The sequence below is a fragment of the Chionomys nivalis genome, chromosome 5, assembly GCF_950005125.1.
Source record: "Chionomys nivalis chromosome 5, mChiNiv1.1, whole genome shotgun sequence".
Classification (NCBI taxonomy): domain Eukaryota; kingdom Metazoa; phylum Chordata; class Mammalia; order Rodentia; family Cricetidae; genus Chionomys; species Chionomys nivalis.
Window position 1 is genome coordinate 15465913 of NC_080090.1, and position 14492 is coordinate 15480404.

Consider the following 14492-nt stretch of genomic DNA (forward strand, 5'->3'; position numbering starts at 1 on the left):
AGGCTCCCACAAGTTGTCCTCAGACCTGTGGCACATGCACACCCAAACTCACACACAATAAATAAATGAGGAGCAATCAAAATGAAAATAAAAATCCAACAGTCTATGGAATAGAGATGTGTGTCTAATTTTTTTCATAAAACAGTGGAGACACCACTGGGTGACAATGGGTCATGTAATTTTTAATAAGAAAAAAACAGCAATGCTTCAGATATTAAACTATTATTTGGAAAAATTATTTCTGGGTTACCAAGTCTAGAAAGCCTCATTTACACATGCATCTATGCTCAGAAACCAAAATTCTGGAGACATTTTTCCTTCTCTCTGAGGCGAACATTATTTCATTTTATAGGATGAATCTTAAGTCTAAAACAACGTAACAAGTGGCTGCCGATTGGTTACAAAACCAAGTTCACTGGAGCCCAAACTGAGCAATGCAGAGTGACAAAAAAGAAAACAGCTGGAAAGAGAGGCTACCAGGGCCTATGAGGTTGCTAAGAGCGTCAAGCATCAGGGGACAGAGGGCAGATGCCAGGAGGAGAAGAGGCAGCAACATGGAGACAGGCAGGCGAGCTGCTCCCAGAGCTGGAAACGACCAGCCAATGCAGCTGTTACAGAACTGTGAAGGCAGAGCAGGGAACCCCACACAGTCAGGTTAGTCAGCAGCAGCAGCAGCAGCAGCAGCAGCAGCAGGAGGCCCCTACAAACTCAAGATTCTCTTTAGACTCACAGCACCCAACAGTGCCAGGCAGATGACTCTGTAGAAGTTTGCTGTAAGCACAAAGCAAAAACTAGTTTAAAGTTACTTTTGTTTTTTAACTTTACTTATTTATTTGAATCTACTTATTGTGTATACAGTGTTCTGTCTGCATTTTGTCTGCACAACAGGACATCAGATCTCATTACAGATGGTTGCGAGCCACCGTGTGGTAGCTAGGAGTTGAACTCAGGACCTCTAGAAGAGCAGCCAGAGCTCTTAACCTCTGAGCCATCTCTCTAGGTCCTAAAGTTACTTTTGTACTTAAGTCAAAACTAAGGTTTTAAATCCCAGCACTTGGGAGGCAGAGGCAGGCGGATCTCTGAGTTCGAGACCAGCCTGGTCTACAGAGCTAGTTCCAGGACAGGCTCCAAAACCACAGAGAAACCCTGTCTTGAAAAACCAAAAAAAAAAAAAAAAAAAAAAAAAAAAACCCAAAAACAAAAAACCAAAAACAAAAAACAAAAACCTAAGGTTTTAGAATTTAATTGCTAAAAATTAGGGGCCAGGGTGTGTGTTGTCAGCAATAGAGTGTTGCCTACCATATACAAGACTCTGTGATCTGACCCCAACACAAACAGATAAACAGACCAAAAATGTGTGGTAATTTTAAATTACAGTAATCCCAGCACTTGAGAGAGAGTGAAGCAAGAGAATCAAGAGTTTAAGGCTACCTCAAATGTTGGAAGCCAGCCTGGACTACATGAGACTCTGTCTCAAAACAGAGACAAATAATGCATGTGGTGTGGGATTCCCCTCTGTATGCTGTGAATGCCACAGGCAAATAAAGAAACTGTCTTGGCCTGTGATAGGGCAAAAGAGTAGAACTAGGCAGGGTAATGAAACTGAATTCTGGTAGAAAGAAGGCGGAGTCAGTGAGATGTCATATAGCCACTGCCAGGAACTGAGATGCAGAACCTTGCTGGTAAGCCACAGCCACATGGTGATACACAGACTAATAGAAATGGGTTAAATTAAGATGTAAGAGCTAGCCAATAAGAAACTAGAGCTAATAGGCCAAGCAGTGATTTAATTAATACAGTTTCTGTGTGGGGCTGAGCAGCCGGAACAAACAAGTGGTCTCCTACAACATACATGTGTCTCTGTGTGGAAATAATTACATTTATAAGGAAACCTATGTCCAACCTGTATGTTTTACTTAACCTAAAGCCTCACTTTTTTTTTTTTTTTTTTTTGGTTTTTCGAGACAGGGTTTCTCTGTGGTTTTGGAGCCTGTCCTGGAACTAGCTCTTGTAGACCAGGCTGGTCTCGAACTCATAGAGATCCACCTGCCTCTGCCTCCCGAGTGCTGGGATTAAAGACGTGCACCACCACCACTCGGCAAAATCTAATTTTATAAAAAACTAAAAAGGAAAACCATAGATTATAAGAAATTAACTAAACAGTAATAGAACAAAGGTCTCAGGAAGCTTGTTATGGAGTTCCATTCTTCAATTAAGTTAACATATATTTTGTTATCTACTTTTATTTTTCTACTTTCTTCCTGAAGTCACTTTTTTCAAAGACAATGCTGTTAGAATACAGTGGGCATACATGAGCACGTTAGGGGTTGAGACAGCGCCTTCCTCTGCAGCCAGGGCTGGCCTCAAACTCATGGTGCCGCTCCTGCCACAGTCCGCACAAGGCAGGGTTTACAGGTGTGAGTGAGGACAAGGGCCAACTTCAAGGGAGAAAAAGAACAGAAAAAGCCTCCTCACTTTCCCAGCAGAAGAAGCTTCAGAGAACCAGAGTAAAGGCCCAGGGGGCTGATGAGCCTGAGGCCCCGCCCTGGATCCGCCCACCATGAGTCTGCTCTTCCCACCCATCTCCCTCCCCTAGGGCAGGACACCTGCTGTAGCTTTTTTTATCTTTGTCTCCCGAGACTTACCTTTTGTGTTAATCTTTTCTTCCCAGGACTTTTAAAATTCTCTTACTAAACAAAGGACGGCAGTCCTCTTTCTTTAATTTTTCTATTTACTAGCTTACAAGTCCACCCAGTACCTTCCAGTGCCATTGCTTTGCAGCTCTATTCTGTGAAGCCGGTTTCTAATCATCTAAGATGGATGCGAATACACCCAAGGAACAGTGAGCACACACCAGCTTTCATTTCCTGTGGCTCTGAGGAGAAAGATTTCCTCAAGTGTGACCAGCCTTGTCTTCATCTGAGCCCTGAGAATGCTACACTGAATCCACAAAGTTGAAGAATGGCGCTCTTCCCTGCCTCTGTGTAGAGGCAGGCGGCGCGGTTCCTGAGCTGTAAACACAGCGACCGAAAGCCATCTGATTCAACATGCATAACTTAACAACTAATGCTTTTGCTAGCTTAAAACCAGGAAAAACATTCATAAAAACAAAGCAACATTTTGCACATGTGAGAATTCATCTTCCTCTAGCTGCTACTTCCTTCCTGCCTTACCTCTGCGATCTCTATCTTCTTGGCCAGATCATCAAGGGAGAGCGAGCTCTCATCAGGAGGCAGGCTCTCCTGGAGACTGTAGGATGCTTCTTCAGGAGAGAGGTCTTGGAGGAGGTCAGAGTCGTCGTCCTGGGTATCTTCATAGGAGAGGGACTCTTCCGCGTCTTTTAAGCATCCTTCCAGGAGGCTGTGCAGATAGTCTTCCGTTTCCTTACTGACTTGGTCTTCCTTATCCCGCCCTTCTTCTGGGGTCATACACACTTCTGGACGCGGTGCACTTACGTCAGATGCTTCACAGTCGCCACAAAGTGCATTCTCAGAGCCAGGCTCCAAGTCAGTCTGACTCTGTGGTGATTTCCCGTCAACGGCTGGGCGACGGGATTCATCTAATTCACCGCTCGGCAGCTGCTCCCTGGGCAGTGCTTCAAATACACCCTGAACTGGCAGGCAGAGTTCTTTTCGGTGTGCCTGTGAATATTCACTCTCTGAAATCAACACAGGAGGTAAAGCGTCACCGCTAGCGAAGAGCTGCGGCTCTGTCACTGACTCACTAGGAGGGGACACCTTAGGGTCTTCGGCCACGTCAGGGTGGTCCTCCGTGGGAGGTGCCTGCAAGCCGCTGTCATCCTCAGAGGCATTCTCAGCAGCATCTGGCCCTGACCTGCTCCTGGCAGTCTCTGGGGACAGGGTGTGGAGCTCCAGGGAGGCATTGTTGCTGCGGAGCGGCTCCTCCTCCCCCTCCGTGTGGTCCTTCCCTGCAGTTACTGGAAGGTCAGGGGAAGCTGCCTGCCAATCCATTTGATGAGAGCCGGGGCTGCTCTCCCGGGGATGCTCTTCATGCTGGCTTCCACTAGGTTCCATGGCAGGACCGGCTTCAGTTTCTGAAGATGAAGAAAAATGAGCTGCATTTGAATTCCAAACAATGCTTTGCACATCAAGGTAGAGAAGGGACAGATGAATACATGTGTAACAAAAAATTATCTCACCCTCTCGGACAGAAATGCTGCCTGTTGCATTGCAATGGCCTTAGGTAGAACATGGATCATGCTCAGTATTTAATAAATAGCATTAGTGCAATAAAAAAAATAAAGATTCTTCAAAAGAATGTTAAAATAAATGAATGAGTCAGTCTTAATTACAAATGAAGATGTTTACATTCTGATTTTTTTGGTCTTTTACATTTAAATGAATACACTTACTGGTCTTTTTGTATTCTGAAGTTAGAAAGGTTTTTTTTTTCCTTCTACTTAAGGCATAGCATATCGAGTACATATTTTTAGGACACCTTAATAATGTTATAATATGTAAGTAGAACTACATCTAATCAGGATGAACAAGAGTTTGCTCAGATCAAATTTGCAATCTGAACAGAGGTATCCTTAAAACGTGCTTTCAAAGACAAATGCTTTGACATGGTCGCAAAGGGGACATAAAAAGGACACATTCTGACACAAAGTAGAAACAAGTTTGAACTTCAGCCTTACTGTGGCTCTTTACTAGAATAAAATCAACTTAAAATACTTTTTTAAAAACCTTAAGACAGTTAAAACCCTTTATGTAAATGGGATATTGCCCACTAGTTAACAGAGAAGCCTTCTCGCCTTGTTAAATATTTCAGGAAGGCATATAATTCCCACAAATAAGGGTCAGAAGTGCAAGATAAATTAGTAATTTTATTGCATTTTTTTTTAAGTTTATTGGGATTTCAATTACCAACTGACAATCCAAGTTGAGTCCCCGTTACAGATCAGGCATTTTTTAAGTACTGTTCTCAGATGCCAGGGAAGCCTGACCTGGGCTGGCACCCTCAGCTCTCAAGGCAGAAGTGGCACCGGGAGCTCTGGGTTCTCCCTGCCCCCACTAAACTATCAAAGACCGAGAAGAACTGGCCTCTGGGGAGTTCTATGTCCCTGCTCTCTCCCACTCTCACGGTTTGACTGCAACAAAGCAGGTGGGCAGCTGGTTCCCAGGGGTTGTGTGCTTTGCCCGAGCTTCCTGACATCACCCTATCTGCTGGTGTGGGGTTGGGGTCACAATAAGGAAGGTCACAGCCGGGGTAAAGGGTCAAGCTCAGCATAAATTCCCAGTACTCAAAGGTTTAGAGACAGCCTTCAAAACACATCTGTAGGATTCAGAGACTCAATGAGACTGGGAGCACATTCCCTAAGTCCTGGTGAGCCACAAGGTTGGGGATCATCACATATGTGAGGGGGTGATGAACAACAATGACAAAATATAACGTAAGAGGCAAGGGGAAGTTGCCCACAGCACCGACAGTGCTCTTCCCTGTCCAGGATTCGGTCCACACTTCATAGGATGGATATTAGCTTATGTTTGGGTTGCTGAAGCCAGTGATAATCCCTACAGTTTATACAGTCAAAGCTTGTGGTATTAAGTTAGAAGTCAGAAGATCCAGGCTCTACCTAAGAATCAGGGCCCCAAACAAATGGCTGTAAACGGGGTGCCTCAGTTTCCCCATCTGTACCACACAAGCCAGCCCTAAGCTGGGTGTAACAGGGTCCTTACACAGCCCAGGCCAGGCTGGAACTCACCGGGTAACCAAGGAGGATGGCTCTGAACTCCTGCACCGCTCAGTTCTGGGGAGATGTCTATTCCATGTCTATGAAGTTGTAACAAAGCTTATTTTACCCTGTTTCTGATATAAAAATGACCAGAAAAGAGACACAAAGAACAGAGTGTGTGGGACTAACACACAGCAATGTGCCGACTTTGTGTCAGGAGAGAAAAGATTTCAGAATGGCTTTACAAGAGCTTCACGGAGGAGAGCGCTGATGGATGCCAACAGCCACATCCACATCATCAGGGCGCTCACTCAAAACTCTGTCATCTCTTTTCAGATCAGGGCTCTCAGGCCCAGGATCATAAAGCTCAAAATATAAAATCACAATAAAATCATCCATCAGAATAAAAAATACCCTGAAAACATTAGTTATTCCTCAAACTTCATAAATGCATTTAGAAGTTTCCCAAGTCTTTTGTACTGAGGCACAAATTGATATAAAACACATCTTAATGATTAAGAAACACACACACGGTATACACATAGCACACACAGACCACACAAACACACACATACATACAGTGTATGTTAGTGCTATAAATTATCCAGACAGAACTTCTCATTATCTACATTTATAGAAAAGGTCGGTACCTGATTAGTCCATTTAGTAATGGTTGCTTTTTTCCTTTAGCAAGAAAGAATATCTAAATATACCAAAGCCATTTCATTTTTGTATTTTTGTAAGCCATAACTATTTTTGTATAATCTTTTTATATTCTGTTTTCCTTACTGACAACATAGAAATTATTTTGCTTTTTAAAAGATTTTATATTCTATTACTTCCAGTTATCTAAAAATGGAAATACATATAAAATGTGGGGTTTATACTTTTTATAAGTATATATACAAAAATCTAAATACAAAAAAAACCTCTCACCACAACAATTCAGATCTAATACTTTAAAATGCTGCAGGTAAGCGGACTCTTGTCTGTTTCTCTCCAGTATAATCTGCAACGGACCTGGTTCTTTGGCTGCTGCTCCTCTTCCCTTTGGCTCTTCAGACACTGCTGGCCGGGTAAGGCATTTTCTCCCCAGTGACTTTTCCACAGGTGTTATCTAAAACGGTTTTAAAAAGGAAAAACATAATCACAGCTTTTTTTTTTTTTTTTTTTTGAAAAACTGTTGCATTAAAACAGAAAACTGCAAGTGTACTGAGGAAAGGTTTTTCTAGGATGGCCCGGCCCCAGATGTAAGATACTGACATGCCCCCGCCTCCGAAGATGGCCAGAAGAACACCTCTTACCTTATGCTTGGACAAGAGAGGGCTGTGGAAAAGAAGAAAAACATAGTTTTAAAAGTACAGCATGCTTCCAAACAAATGTCACAGAAATGGACATAAAAAATAGAGCCTCTCTGCATTCTAATATTAGCGCGGAACATTCCCAGGGTGCAAACAGTGCCACCGGCTCCCGTGGCTCACAGGACAGCCGATCAGTGCTGAAAGACCCCAACAAGTTACACGTGCTTCATAAATGTTTTACAATTTCAGTTTAAAACAGATTATGGCAGAACATAATTGTGTTGGAATTACTTGAGGACAAACAACTTTCAAGTGTTAGGATTTTTTCTAACAGTATGCCAATAAAGACATGGATAAAATAAATCCTGGCTATATTATTATCATAATACTTAGAATCAAGAAACGGCTCAAATATCTGCAAGTATGTGAAATGGGCCTGTAAGCTGCCACACGGTCATACGATAAATTGGTATAACAATAAACTGATACTGTATGTGATAAAATATAACACAGAGACAATGATGGACTGAAGGATCTATAACAATAACTGTATTCTGCACGTTTGTATGAAATCATATAGCATGTAAAGCCACAGTTACAGAACTCAGTTGTGATCACAGGAGAGGGCAGCGGGAAAGGTTGACATGGTAACTCAATGAAGGGGCCTTCTGAGAGGTTCGTGTTTTGGATAGACGATGGTAGGGAAAAATTTACCAGGCTTATACATTGAACTATAAATATGAGGCATAATTTGGGGTACAAAGATCTAAAGATACCATGCACATAGCATGTTCAAGTAAATACTTCAAACAGTTAGGACACACTAACAAACCATGAGTTCCTTCAGGAGGGCAGTGGGTGGTGTCTGCATTGAGTATATTTTTTTTTTTTCTTTTGGTTTTTCGAGACAGGGTTTCTCTGTGGTTTTGGAGCCTGTCCTGGAACTAGCTCTTGTAGACCAGGCTGGTCTCGAACTCACAGAGATCCGCCTGCCTCTGCCTCCCAAGTGCTGGGATTAAAGACGTGCGCCACCACCGCCCGGCTGCATTGAGTATATTGAAAGTAAATAAGTTATCTTTAAAGGCTTCTAATCTTTTAAATGGGTTATAAAGATGAAAATATAAAGTAGAAAGCTAACATAGGAACTTCCTAAGAAAATGAGTTACAATTCAGAATCCCTGAATAGGTTGTTTGCAAAGGTTCAAATTGCCTAGCACAGGGAAACCATCTTCAGAGAGTGGACCGGACACTTCCATTGGAACCTCTATTGCTCTTCCAAGGTTGGTCTCCAGGGCATCCAGATCCCCAAGGAAATGCCCTCTCTTCTGCATGACTAAGCAGCAATTACTCAGGACTGTTTTATTATCAACACACGGAGCTTTAGTTTACTGCCCATTATTCTGAAGAGGAGACTAAGTTACCTGCAAAACAGACTGCCCTTTATCCTTTGTACAGTGGACTCGGGATCCAAGTCCGGAAATGGGTGCTATTTAAACACCATGCTCCCTTCCCCTTCAGAGCTCTGAGTGACCCAATGAGCAATTCACAGCAAAGATAAGCAGAACAAAAAATAACAAGCTTTATTATTAGGATAATTTAGTTTTGAAAACCTATCTCCTTGACACAAGTCAAGAAATTGGAAAGTACCCGGGTAATGAAGTTTTCCTTCAGTTAGGTTAAATATGAAATACTGAGCTTTTTAGACTGCTCTTGGGAAGGGTACAGCTCTTCTTATCACAAACGGACACTGGAAAACAGCCAAAATAGCAACAATTAAAGTAATAAATAATGATTAAAAAACAAACAGAACAAAAGTCCTAATGCGCAACTTAGATAATTTGGCTTGCTGATCTCCTAATTAAACAGTATCAAAAGTAACAATGTGTCTGAGCCCATGGAAACCCAGTGAGGTCGGTGAGAAAGAAAAGAGCCCAGAAAGAATCCTTAAAATTTCATTATACTCAGTTCAGTTCAAACAAAGAAATGGATCATACATTTCAATACTTAAGATAATGCATATATTCAATAGTCTCCAACTTACTTTAAATTATGACATACTTACTCTTGATGTGTTGTGCAAATTTTAGCAAGCTGTTCAAAATCTTCACCATTGAATTCCTTTTCTGAATTCCTCAGAGGCGTCACTGCACGTGGCTGGACAGCTCTCCATTTTGTTTCTAAATTTAAAATACTTGTTAATCACTGGCTCTTACAAAAATGTATTTAGGCTTCACTATAATAATTAATGTGCTGCTACCTTCCCAAGCAACCTCAAGGTTAACAAAGTTAGAAAGAGCTAAATGAGTCCTTCACAGTACATGTAAACATTCTACAAACAAAACTAGCCAGGAGCGCACGCAGAAAAATGAGAACAGAGCTATGAAGAGCAAGGCATGGAGAAAACACCGTCTGCCTTCCCTCTCATGCTGCTGGGGAAACCCCCGGCCTTGTACCCGCTAGGCGAGCTCTCAGACGTGAAGTGCATCCCCGGCCTGTGCTTTGCAACAGAAACTTGACTGTGTAACTTCTTTAAACATGCGAAACCAGGACACTACGCTCACTTTCTAGATAGCGGGTTGTTAGATTGCTTTGAGTTCCGAGTTCCAGGTCAGTCTGTACTCACCCCACTGTTCCTGAATGGCAGAAAGATTTGCGAGCAGCTGCTCATGGTACAGTCGTTCAAGCTGAATGAATTTCATTGCTTTCTCGTCTGAATAGAAAAACTGAGGAAAATAGAAATCGAGACTATATCTGCAAAGGAATGTCCTAGAGAAGCCAAGAAATGTGCTCCTCTGACAAAAATAACGAGAAGGCTCGAAATGTTTCTAAACTTAGGCACACCTGACGGGAGGGTTCCTGGCTTTGGGTGAGTACATTTGATGGTAACACACGATGCAGAGGTATTTAGGCTCCACAAGCAGCAGACTCGAAAGGTTTCACTCAAGGACTGCCTGCCTGGCAAGGCACTGGCAGCATCACCAAAGCCATCTAACTGGATAGAGGACCACAGGGGATCCCGGAGTCTGTGTGCTTCCTTCATTTCTCTCCTTAAATGACTCCCTGACTAGGAGATCCTTCAGGTCAGGGTTTCTCTCTGGTTTCATGATTCTTTACTTACTTTTCATTGGACATTTTTCTCCACTGAGCCAAAAAGTATCAAATGCTAAATAATGGAAACATGGCATGGGTCTTTCACGAAAAATTAATTTACCCCAGTGACTTTCCTAATTATAACATAATTCCTTTTTTTTTTTTTTTTTTTTGTTGTTGATCTTCTTATGACATTTTGGCCTCCCATCTGTGCCACACAAACTTGCATCTTAGGAGGTTGGAAAAACACTGTCCAAATGCCCAGCTTCCTCTGGGCGGTGTTCTAAATGTTGACCCAGAAAAAAGGAAAAGATGATCGGAAGCTTTAGCTTTGTGTCCTTCCCATAAACACCGAGAGTTCAGCTCTTCCTCTCGTCACCTTAATGATCCTTGGGGCCAGGAGAAGCAGAACCACTCCTCTGCTCCTGCTGCCTAGGACTGAATGCTTCCTATTCAAAAGCTTCTGTGGGATCTACTTCAAAACAGTATTTGTTGGTTGCTAGTGAAGACCTAATCTTCCCTTGGCAGCTACACACAGCCATGTGTCATGAAACATTTCTGTCAGGTAGGAACCATTAAAGGATAAATTTAAATTGCCCAATGATGCAAAAGCATCTTGACATGATGCTCTCCAAACAACAAAGCCACCGAATGACACCTTTCTCTGAGAGCTGCTGCTACGCAGATCGGCACCACTGCCGCCCCGAGCAGTCAAGAGGAGCTGCTGTCCCAGGATGCTCCATTATGCGCAGGTTTGACTTGCGTGCTTGAGCGAGGGAATCTAAAGACTTTTAAACGTTTCGCCTTCAGCAGTGTGTGTGTTTTCCCCATTCTCTTGAACATAATGTTTAATGTTGGTAAAATTAGGCCTCCTTGATGAAAGCCAAATTTAGGAGGCTTTAGGGGATTTTCTGGAGTGACCTATTTCCTACACTTTGCTCTTTGAGGCGGTTACATGGGCACACGCAACTGCCAAAACCCACCAAAATCATATGGTCTCCACATTTTGTTGCATAGACTTTCAGCTTAAAAAAAATAAAATATAAAGATGGGTTTCTCAGCATTCTATAAATTTCTGTCTGTAGTTAAGAAAGGATACAGTCCTCTTCCTGGAAATAGGTCTCAGCTACCTATAAAGACAAAAGAAGAAATTAATATTTGAGTGAAAGGACAAACTTGGGAGCCAGCAAGATTTTGAAAGGTTGCTTTGATAGATTACTAACGAAAACACTTTCGTCACATTCAAAGTTGAGAGGACTCTGTAGGCGCAGGACACAATCCTTAGGTCTCCGTCGGCAGTTTGTGCACAGGCATTCCTCAGTCCGTGCCACCAAGTCCGGCTAGTCTAGCTCCAGTCGTAACAAGCATCACCTAGTCCCTCAAGTTTAATTCTTAAGGATGAGCGGGAAGCTAAAGATTTACAAAGGTACAACAGGGGTGAAAAGGTTAAAAAGATTATTCTGCTTGTTTGTTTATTTATTTTGGCTTTTTGAGACAGGGTTTCTCTGTGTAGCATCAAAGCCTGTCCTGGAACTCACTCTGGAGAACCAGGCTGGCCTCGATCTCCTAGAGATCCACCTGCCTCAGCCTCCTGAGTACTGGGATTAGAGACATGCGCCACCACCGCCTGGCGATTATTGTTTATTATAAATTAAAAGTTAGAAACGGGGTCAGTGAGATGGGATGGCTCAGTAGGGAAAGATGTGCACCAAGGCTGACAACCTGAGTTCAATCCATGCGATCCACACAGGGGAAGGAGAGAACAACTGCCCTAAACTGTCCTCTGACCTCTACATGAACACACACAGACACGCACACACAAATAAGATTACACACAAGCCCTTCCACCATTCATTTCACTTCTAGTTTAAAAACTACCAGCTCAGAACCTCATGGGACACTGTCTTTGGTGTCTGTACGTACAGCCCAGGCTGGTCTTGAACGCCACATGCAGCTGAGGAGGACCATAGCTCCTGATCCTCTTGCTCCTGCCTCTCAAGTGGTGGGGTTGTAAGTAGCACTACTGCTGCGACAGGCACATGTGTTGTGATGTTTTTATTTGTTAATCATTTCTTTCGGTGAGCATGCCTGTGTGTGTGCGCACAGGTGCATGCACTAGAGTTTGACATGGGCACTGTGGTGGTTTGAATGTATTTGGCTCCCATAAGTTCATAGAGAGTGGCAGTATTAGGAGGTGTGGCTATGTTGGAGTAGGTGTGGCTTTGTTGGAAGAAGTCTGTCATTGTGGAGGTGGGCTTTGAGGTTTCATATATGCTCAAGTCATGTCCAGTGTCTGAGACCACTTCCTGTTTCCTGCAGGTCAAGATGTAAGAACTCTCAGCTCTTTCTCCAGCACCATCTCTGCCTGCACGCTGCCGTGTCCTGCCATGATGACAATGAACTAAACCACTGAACTGTTGAGTGAGCCACTCCAGTGAAATGTTTTCCTTCATAAGAGTTGCTGTAGTCATGGTGTCTCTTCACAGCAGTAGAAACCCTGACTAAGGCAGCTGCCTTCTGCAATTACTCTCCACATTTATTATTGGTATTATTTATGAGAGTGGGTCTCACTATGTAGCCCAGGTTAGCCTCAACCTCACAGAGAGCCACCTGTCTCTGCTTCCCGAGTGCTGGGATTAAAGGCATGCACGACCATGCACGGCCAGACCCCTTACTATTTTTTGACTCAAGGTGCCTCACTGGACTTGGGGCTCACCAATTGGCTAGAGGGAGTGGCCAGTTAGCTCTGGGGTTAGCTGTGGGGTCAGCTGTGGGGTCAGCTGTGGGGTTGGTTAGCTCTGGGGTTAGCTCTGGCCTTGTGATTTTACACATCTACAGGCTTACACAGCAGCCGCTTTCCCATCTGAACCATCACTTCAGTCCTGTTTATTTTTTGAGACAAGATCTTTTGTAGCACAGGCTAGCCTGGAATTCATTATGTAGCCAAGGATGACGCTGAACTGCTGATCCTTTGGCTTCTACTTCCTGAGTCCTAATCACAGACCCACTGCTGTATTGCTGTTTTTGAAAAGGCCAAGCTAACTCGGTGATAGTGCTTGCCCAGCATGCTCCAGGCTCTGAATCTAGTTCCTAGCACCATAAATATAGCTTGGGGATGTAGCTCAGTGACAGTGTGCTTGCCTGGGTTCAATTCCCAGCACAACAAAAGGGAGAGAGAACGAGGGCAAATGAAATGTCAACAGTTGGACATGTGCAATGCCACCCTTACACCAAACACTAGAGACATTAATCCCGGGAACTGATGCCAGAAAAGGTTTCTCATATACTAGTTTCCTTCTAAAGGATCTTCAAAACAAAACAAAACAAAACAAAACTGAACCAGGCATGCACCTTAACCTCAGATACTGAGGATAAGGCAAAACAACAGCTTAATCCCATGAGTTTAGGACCAGCCTGGACAGAAAGCCCTGTCACAAACAAACACAATTAATTAAATTAATTAATTAGTTAAGAATTTATTTGATTAAAAATCTCTGAACTCCTAAAATGTCTCCACTATATTTTTGATCCTCAGTCTCACACTTGTTACCTTCCTACATCTGGCCTGGTCTTGCAATCATCCATGTGCTGTGGCATCAATTTTCCACTAACTGTTCCCGAATCCAACAGTCTATCATCTAGCAAGTGTCTTTATCTCAGACTCAAGAATGTACAAAAGTGAGTAAAATGTCATTTTAAACTTTAGAAGCAACATTTAATTCCATACATCCAACTTCAGAAAGCAGGACAGTTCTGGGGCACGATGGCCTCTGCTCTCTGCGGGGGAATGGAGTGTCCTGATGCCCTCTTCCCGAGGTGGAGCGCTGTGCTCTACGTTAAGCCGTCCCCGGGCTATGAAGAGTGAAAGGCATCAGTTCCTTGTCTTCCCGCTGAATAAGCATTTTAAATGGTTTCGTTTGGTGCTGGCACTTTAGTAATTGTGTTATATAAAGTCCAAATTTGCCTTTCCTCTAATAAACAGCAACCTCTGCTGCGGATTTCAAAACTACCTCGCAGGGCTCTGAGAAACGGGGTGACAGCAGTGCTGACGCCGTAGAGAAATGCAGCAAGAACGTCTTAAAGAAGTAATGCATGCTCTGTGTTCAAGCAACTGTACGGGCCAGGAAGGGAGCTTGTGGGAGAGCCCTCGCCTGGCACAGTTCAAGGCCCTGCGTCAACACACAGCACGGGAAAATAAGTAATAAAAGATAACTGTACTCTGTGGTGGTTATCTCAGCTCTGGGCCCTGCAATGCCACAAGGACAACTACTTTTTAGGAGTTCTCACGGCTGTTTATATTGTATATGGATTTTGGTTGAGAAGCAGAATTTTAAGAAGCAGATCCATTGCACATTTATATGTGTCCACATAGAAATTATATTTTTATATCTGAAAAAAACCTAAGA

At 43.2% G+C, this 14492-nt stretch overlaps 1 protein-coding gene across 2 annotated transcripts in view; it reads right to left on the reverse strand.

Moving 5' to 3' along the window:
- The window catches only part of Cnst (consortin, connexin sorting protein), an 83725-nt gene that overhangs the window by 14766 nt on the left and 54467 nt on the right, over positions 1 to 14492 (reverse strand). For both annotated transcript variants that reach the window (XM_057770556.1, XM_057770555.1), the window contains exons 4-9: positions 11186 to 11216; positions 9620 to 9706; positions 9059 to 9173; positions 7000 to 7021; positions 6716 to 6812; positions 3174 to 4054 (exon numbers count right to left, since the gene is read on the reverse strand). In XM_057770556.1, coding sequence (XP_057626539.1) covers positions 3174 to 4054; positions 6716 to 6812; positions 7000 to 7021; positions 9059 to 9173; positions 9620 to 9706; positions 11186 to 11216 — 1233 coding nt within the window. The remainder of the gene's footprint in view (positions 1 to 3173; positions 4055 to 6715; positions 6813 to 6999; positions 7022 to 9058; positions 9174 to 9619; positions 9707 to 11185; positions 11217 to 14492) is intronic.